Source organism: Orycteropus afer, unplaced genomic scaffold, assembly GCF_000298275.1.
Source record: "Orycteropus afer afer isolate SDZICR_OR568_19922 unplaced genomic scaffold, OryAfe1.0 scaffold00021, whole genome shotgun sequence".
NCBI lineage: Eukaryota > Metazoa > Chordata > Mammalia > Tubulidentata > Orycteropodidae > Orycteropus > Orycteropus afer.
In genome coordinates, this window is record NW_006921608.1 from 15,168,283 (window position 1) to 15,176,809 (window position 8,527).

The 8,527-nt window shown below is 44.8% G+C and overlaps 1 protein-coding gene across 1 annotated transcript in view; it reads left to right on the plus strand.

The window, feature by feature from the left end:
* The first annotated feature begins 1,563 nt into the window (after window positions 1-1,563).
* Window positions 1,564-8,527, plus strand: part of NIPAL2 (NIPA like domain containing 2) — a 97,317-nt gene continuing 90,353 nt past the window's right edge. The window contains exon 1 of the mRNA XM_007934842.1: window positions 1,564-1,707. Coding sequence (XP_007933033.1) covers window positions 1,564-1,707 — 144 coding nt within the window. The remainder of the gene's footprint in view (window positions 1,708-8,527) is intronic.

Genomic DNA, 8,527 nt, shown 5'->3' on the forward strand with positions numbered 1-8,527 from the left:
ATGAGACAGCTGTTTGAACAGAACAAGGAGATACTACATGGTTTAAATCAGGAAAAGTGTGCATCAGAGTTTTATCCTTCCACCATACTTATTAACTCTGTATCCTGAGCAAATGATCTGAGAAGCTGGACTATATGAAGAAGAACGTGGCTTCAGGGTTGGAGGAAGACTCATTAACCTGTGATATGCAGATGACACAACCTTGCTTGCTGAAAGTGAAGAGGAAAAGTGAAGCAATTACTGCTGAAAATCAAAGACTACAGCCTTCTGTAGGGCTTACACCAAAACAAAAATCCTCACAATTGGACTAATAAGCAACATCATGATAGAGGAGAAAAGATTCAAATTGTCAAGGATTTCATTTCACGTGGATCCACAATCAATGCCCATGGAAGCAGCAGTCAAGAAATCAAAAGACTTGTTGCATTTGGCAAATCTACTGCAAAAGACCTCTTGAGTGTTAAAAAGCAGATATCACCTTGAGGACTGGTGTACCTGATCCAAGCCATGGTATTTTCAATTACCTCATAGGCATGAGAAAGATGGATAATGAATACGGAAGACCAAAGAATCGATGCCTTTGAATTATGGTATCTGCAAAGAATATTGAATATACCAAGGACTGCCAGAAAAATGAACTGTCTTAGAAGAAGTACAGCAGAAATGCTCCTTAGAAGGAAGATGGTGAGACTTCTTCTTATGTACTTTGATCAGGTAATCAGAAAGGACCAGGAGCTGGAGAAAGACATCATGTTTAGTAGAGTCAATGGAAAAGAAGACCTTCAACGAGACGAATTGAGGCAGCGACTGCAGCATCAAGTGTGAGGATGGCGCACAGCCCGCAGCTTTTCATCCTGCTGTACAAGGTAACTCTTGAGTAGCAACTCCAGGCTACTAACACCACCACCAAAGTAGATGCCCACATTTTTCTCCAGGGGAGCAGCTGGTAGGTTTGAACTGGGTTTTCAAGCAAGTTGGAACTGCTGACCTTTCAGTTAGCAGCCAGTGCTTAACCACTGCACCACCACAGCTCCTTACATACGTATGTGATAGAAAGCTGGAACTGCCACGTACGGAGAGGGCTAAGGTAGCTCCTTTCTCTCTCATTCACTTTAATGAAGAACATTTGCAGACCCTCTTAAGTCTGCACTGTGGGATGCGGAAACCAGGCCGCACACTGCGCGGTGATTTCCCCGGGGCAGTCGGGCCTGTGAGAGTGGTGTGCTCAAAGGCCTGGCAGGCGGAGGATGCAGTTGGAGCCGGACGGTCCCAGGAGGCCACAACTGCCGGGTCTGCACAGTCGGGCACCTGGCGGCGGAGCTAGGAGGCCGCGCGGAACTAGGCCGGGCAGGCCAGCGGGCGGGCCCGGCACCTGCTCACGCGCGGGGGCGGGAGCCAGGTGGCTTGGGGCGCGCCCGCCTCGCCCGGGCACCGAGCAGGAAGTGGCTACGGCGCGGGCCCGAGGGCGGGCTCCGCAAGACGCATCTCCTCCGCGGACCCTCGCGGTGCAGCCGGGCCGAGTGGCGGCCTAAGGCCGAGCCCGAACCCGGGGAGCGAGACCTAATGGCGGCGCTGGCGCCCGAGCGTTTCGAGGGCCCCGGGGACGCCGCCTCGGCCGCCCTGGACGAGCTATCCCGGAACTTCACGTATGGGGCGTCCGGCACCGGCAACGGCTCCCTGTCGGGCGAGTGGTACCGCAGGAACCAGGTAAGGGCCGGCCGCCCGGCTGGGGAGCAGGGCGGTGCTGCGGGACCCGCCATCCGCGCGCAGCGGCGATGGCTCTGGGGGCCCCCTGCTCCGCGGCCGCTTTCCTGCCACCTCTCACCCTGGTTGTCCAAGCGGGAAGCTGGCATGTGAGGTTCACACACACTGACTTTACTCGACTTCGTGTTGCAGAGTGAGGGTACCCCAGTCTTCGTTTTCCTGCATCTTTTACTGCAATGGGTCGCCCAGGTCTGCGGCTCTAACCTCTTTGGGGTCATTCCTGGGACCCCCGGTGCGGAACAATCCCGCCTCTCTCTGAATCCGCCCTCTTACCGGAAGGATTTTCAGGGAGTGTGAGAGTGAATCTCCACTCCTACTCACCCTGGGATCGTTTTACAGTTTTGTTTGAAAAGGGGGTGGTGGTGGTATACCCATTCTCATACACAGGGAACCCTTTAAGGTACCCGAAGGTCAGTTCGGCGCAGATGCTCTGAGCGTGTGCGGCCCCACTGCCTCAGCACAGCTCTTCCATTTTTGCGCGAGGAACGCTCATCTTCTTAGGTTGCAGTTGGCGTGACTCTCAGTCTTTCTCATTCGCCCTTTGGGAAAACATTGCCAACTCTAACAACGCCAGTCTAGGCTGGAAATAAATACTTAACAAGATCGAATGGGGATCGGAGCTTCCCATTTATTTCTGGCTTGGTTTAAGATCAGTAAAGGAGCCCACCAGCCCGTCCTATAACAACATTTATATTCTTTCAAGTGGCGGCCAGGGCCAGGGGGGATGGATTCCATGCTTCCTCCAGTTTTCCTGAGTGTGTTACTTTGTTCTTGTTTTTTAACAAATGCGTGGATCTTTTTATTTCACCACAATGTAATCACGAAATATTTGTTGCTGTTGGTCATGGTTGGGATTATCAACCAATAATCAGGAATCTGAAATCCTTTTATGCTTGAAAAGTACCTTGAATGTTAGTTTCTAAAATGTTAAAAATTTTGTTTTAAAAACACAAAGATGATTTATATCAAGAAAAGAATAAGCATGTTTACCATTATTAGTTTCTAACAGAGAGAGGAGAGTGTGGCTTTTAGTTTGTTTTCTTCCAAAAGATACGGAAATAGGAAAAAGGGAGGAACTGTACCTAACCTATCCCAATTTTCCTGTCTTCCACCCACAGGAAGTTGAAAGAAAACAATCACTTCTTTAAAAAACTGATTTTCTTGTTGTTGTTGAAAACATACATTGCAAAACATACACCCGAAAATAATCCCTTTTTATGAGAAGTTCTTCAAGGACAACTGTTACACTCTGCTTATGTTAAAAGCACTCCCAAGAAAAGCTAAAGAATGAATTTTCCCCTTTTGGTAAAGAAATTAGAGGGTTAGTCGTGATCTAGTGTGCTAGTTTCATCTAAAACAGGGGAAAGCATTGCTTTCACAGTGGAAACCTCTGTAGTCGTTAGTTTTTTTGAGCATTTCCTGGAATTCTTGATTGTCCTGGCTTTCTGACACCCGAGTGCAAATTGTCATGTGACATAATGTAAGGCTCACAAATGTTTACAAGGTTTAACTTGCCCCTGACAGTGTGCGTTTGTACTGTACAGGTTAGAAAGGGTGGTGTACCCAGAATATGCTCATTAAAATTACTCATTTGATATTTAAACTATTGCTGATTCAAGAGAAGACTGTATCAACTTTCCCCACAATTATGCATTTAAAAGCATCTTATAAGACTATGACATTTTAACCTTTCAGTAATTGTGTTTGTTTTAGGCAAAAGCAAAACTTGATTTTTTTTTTAAATTCATTCAACAAACATTTATTGAGTGCCTCTGGTGCTGGCCAAGCCAGCAAAAATGAAATGGAGACGCATTTTCCTTTTCTTTCTTCTTTTGATGCTACCTGAATGTCGATGACTGAAAACAGGATGGCTCCAGATAAACAGAGTGAGGTAGAAAATTGCGAGTCCCATCACTCAAAATTAGCTTTGCTTGCTGGGAAGTTATGGTTTAATGATGCTTGTCCCTTCACTTTCATTAGTTTTATCACAATTGAAATATTTGCACAGTGTCTCTTCACTAATAGCCCAGTTCTCTGGGCCTTTCAAGGTGATAACCATCAAATCTGATAAAGTAAGCTTACTCAGAAAAACACCAGTGCCCCTGGATCACTTCCATGCAAACATTGAGTGTTTAATAGTAGCTGCTTAAAATTGGTGTTGTCTGAGACAAAATCATAAGGGTTTCTGGAAGAGGAAATCTCAAAGCTGGTAGGAAGTAGTCATTCAATGGGGAAGATCTTGGGGAAGTCAAGGAGGTGAGGCCTTTGCCCCTTTTGTGTAATTCAGGAGGCTGCTATCCTGGTGTATATAACCCTACTTATATGGTGGCACAGATGAACAGATGGTTAAGTGTTCAACTACTAGCTGAAAGGTTGGCATTTCAAGCCCACTCAGAGGTGCCTCAGAAGAAAGGTCTGGTGATCTGCCTTGAAAACCTTATAGAGCAGTTCTGCTCTGCACATCTGGGGCCACCATGAGTTGACATGATGGCAACTAACACCAACAACAACATAGATGTACAGATACTACAGGTTGACGTCTCCAGGAGTATGGTATGTTTGACCCACACATTTTCAGTACAAAGGATAATGTTCCTAGGATGTTTATTGAGCATCCTACTATATGCATAGCACTATGGGGATATTCTGGTAGCATAGTGCCTAAGGCACTTGAGTGCTAATCAGAAGGCTGGCTGTTCAAACCCACCAGCCACTCCTCAGAAGGAAGGCGAGGCAATCTACTTCTGTAGTGATACAGCTTCGGAAACCCAAGGAGGGCTCGCTATGAGTCGGGTCCAACTTGACGGCACATAACAACAACAACAACAACAACAACAGGATATTCAGTATAGTCTAAGACCTAAACTAACTGTGCATTCCAGGAATGTTGTTAGGTCCTTAGGGAAGTGGGCTCTGGAGGCAACTCCAAAACGAGGCAGCATGTAGTGTCATAAAACCAAAACTCATTGCCATGGAGTCAGATCCGACTCCTAGCAACCCCTCTTTCGATTTCCAAGGTGGTATCACTACGGAAGTAGATTGCCCAGCCTTCCTTCCGAGGAGTGGCTGGTGGGTTTGAACCACCAGCCTTCTGGCTAGCAGTCAAATGCCTCAGGCACTATGCCACCAGAGCTCCTGTATGGTGTCATAGGAGTGATAAAGTTCAAAGGAAATTCAGATCAAGGTCTCTTCCAACTGGGGCCATCAGGAATGTTGTGGAGAGGTAACATTTGAAGCAGACACTTGAAGATGGACATGGTTTCAACCACTCCTGTCACGGTTTCATTGATAGGAGTGTACCAGTGGATGGATTCCAGGAAAGGGACAAGCACAGAGACAGAAGTGGGTAGGACATATCTGGTGACCTAGGACCAGCCCACTTGGCCTGGGCAGGTGCTCCTCTGAAAATTTTAGGAGAGTAGAATTCATGGACTCTTCTGTTAACAATGGAAGAAGGAGACTGGCTGTCAGGTGAAAATACAGTTTGGAGGCAGATGATACATTGTCTTGAAGGACTGGTTATGAGGTTTGGTCTGTATCTTACAGACAATGAGGAGCCATTGGAAGTATTTTGAACAGGGAGTGAGAAAATAAAAGCAAATTAAATAGAAGACATTTAAATTAGGATTATCAGTGTGCCTCAGACTGGCCAGCTAAGGACTAACTCCAGCCCATGGGTATGTCTTCTTTGACTTGCAGAGAGGTTTAAAAAATGTTTACTACATTGCCAACATTTTAAAACAAATAGATTATATATAAAATTTCAAGTTTCTGTCATCTTTTTAGAAGTTAGAAGTCATGGCAACACTGGGCCCTCTGCCCCTATAACCGTCAACTGGAGCTCAGGGATCAGACCAGGCATGTGTACCTCACTTTACCTCACTTGTCTCCCCTTCCTCTCAGCTCATTTTTCTTCTGACTCAGTTGTTGTTGTTGTTGTTGTTATGTGCCGTCGAGTTGGCCCCGACTCACAGCGACCCCTCCTTGGGTTTCCGAGGCAGTATCACTACGGAAGTAGGATTGCCCAACCTTCCTTCCGAGGAGTGGCTGGTGGGGTTGAACCGCCAGCTGTCTGGTTAGCAGTCAAGTGTCTTAGCCACTATGCTACCAGAGCTCCCTCTGACTCAGTAGGCACTTAAATTTGCAAGCAGTTTTAGAAGCTGTTACCTTGTCTCTGCTGTTAACTAGCTGAATGTACTTGGTTAAGTCACTTCATTTCCCTGGGCCTCAGTTCCTCATCGGTAAAATCAGGGTTGAAATAGACAGTCTTCGGGCATCCTCATACTACATACAACCCATTCCCATCAAATCTGTTCCGAGTCACGGCACCCCTGTGTGTTACAGAGCAGAGCTGCTCCCTGGGGTTCTCTTTATGCAAGCAGATTTCCAGGCCTCTCTTCCACAGTGCCACTACAGGTTCAAACCACCAACCCTTGGGTTAGCAGTCAAGCACAAACCGTTTGTGTCACACAGGGACTTTCTTCATGCTATGTGGTTGAATAAATAAGGGGTAAACTAGGAAGGGAGTGGCTAGGAGAACATGAATGTGAGAAATTTTATGATAGAGGTTTTTGTTATTTGTTCTTTAAGTTTATACATATTGCTAAATGTCTAAATTCAGAAGGACATTGCAAAGAAGGTTTAGTCTTCACAGGGTTAGATGAAAATTCAGAATGTGTTAGTCCCCTATTTGAACTTCTGAATTTCAATGGCTTGAGTGTTTAAAGTCAACATATTTAGAAGGAAATTGATATACCTTGGCAAGGAAGAGGCAAAGAGACTGACATTTGCTATGCATTTACTATGTGACACTTTATAGCAATTATCTCATAGCTCTATGCCCCCTCCCCCCACAACCTCCTGAGATACATATTATTCTCACAAGGACATAACTTGCCCCAAGATTTTACAGCCAGTAGGTTTATCTACAAAGCTACGGTATTTTTATTCCATGCCTAAAGTTTATTGGGACCTCTGGTGGCACAGTGCCTAAGGCATTTGACTGCTAACCAGAAGGCTGGCGGTTCAAATCCACCAGCCACTCCTTGGAAGGAAGACTGGACAATCTACTTCTGTAGAAGTACTGCCTCAGAAACCAAAGGAGGGGTCACTATGAGTAGAGATCAACTCAATGGCTTTTTTTGTTTTTGTTTTGGTTTTGGTTTTTGGTTTTGCAAAGGTCATTGCTTAGAAACTAAGGCATGAAAAGAACGTGGTGTAAAGAATAGGTGTGAGGGGTAAAGTGAGTGTGGCTTGTCTCACTGTACTGAAGAAAAATTGCATTGTGCTTTATATTATCCTTTTATTGATTTTGCTTTGCTACCATCCATCTCTTTCCTGCTGGTAGCAGTATATGACCATCTCTCAAAAAAAGGAAAGTGCCAAAAAATATTCAAATAACCCAAGGGCTGCAGAGAGGTCTCGGGTTCTTTGCATTGCCTTCTTAAGCCTTTCAAGAGAAAGCCCTGTGTTTTGTTTTGTTCGCTTTTATTGATTTTCTCCTTTGCCTTCTCTATGTGTCCAGCTCCATGCCTTCCCTTTGTTAGACTTTCTAAGAGACGTATGTACCGTAAAACCTGTGAAAACCAGAACCTGTGGAAGGTGGAACCCTGTCCAAGAAGGAAAATTCAAATCTTTTCCACTAAAATGAGCAATTTAAAAAATGGTAAGACTGCACCCTATCAAAGGTGAAAAACTTTAAAGACAGGAAAAACATGGTGGTCCCGTGCAGTTCTGGCTCTCACAGGCTCACTGTATAAGGCAGCAGGAGGAAGAAAGGAAGCTGGGGGGGAGGGCGGGGAAGAAGGGAGAGATTATTTCAAAACAACTGCATCAGTGGTTCTGTTAAAAAAAAAAAAAAAAAAAATCCCATGGTCCTTGTTAGAGGAACAGAATTTTAATGCTCTTGTAAAGTTGGCAGATTACAACCAAGTGTTTATTTTTAAATCTACCGAAACCCTCTTTATGGCTTGACTCATTCCAGTTGGTTAATGATAGCATCGATGCAATCAGCAAAACAGGCTATGGGAAGCCTTGCTGGTTTGCAGCTTTACATGGACTGTTTTCTTCAAATATGCTCTTTACAAGAAACAAAAGGGAAGAATGAATGGAGGGGAAATGGAACTACAAGACATATCAGAAAAAAGGCAACATTCATCTAGAATGTGTAGAGATGCACACGAGGTAATACCACTATTAAACACACACACACACACACACACATACACAAATGAAGAAGTGATTGCTGCAACCACAAGGCAGTGGTTCTAGGAGCCGAGAAAAGGTTGTGGTTGGATAGGGCAAAGGGAGAGCTTTGGGTCGGTGCTAAATTTGTTTCTTGATCTGCATGGTGGTTACAGGGGTGGTATAATTCATTCATCAATCCTCTTGGGCCGTTTTCAGTATCTGTATTATGCGCTACAATTTAAAGAAGTGTAAAAAATAATGTGAACATTGCTCTGGCTGTCCAACTGGCATGTTTCTCCTAGGTGTTCATTTTGTTTGATTATAAGAATTATTTTTTCAGTTTTTTTTAAAAAGTTGATGATGATTCCCATCAGCATTTGAGAGTCTCCCTGGAAAGGATGACATTCTCCGAGGCTTGCCTTTTGTTCTAGTAGAGGGGAGTTTCAAAAGCTCAGCCCCTTTACTGGATGTGTAGGCAAGTTTCTTAATTTCTACAGGCCTTGGCTTCCTCTTTTGAAACAGAAATAATAATATCTTACAGGTTTGTTGAGGGAATAAAATGAGAGAATGTATGTCA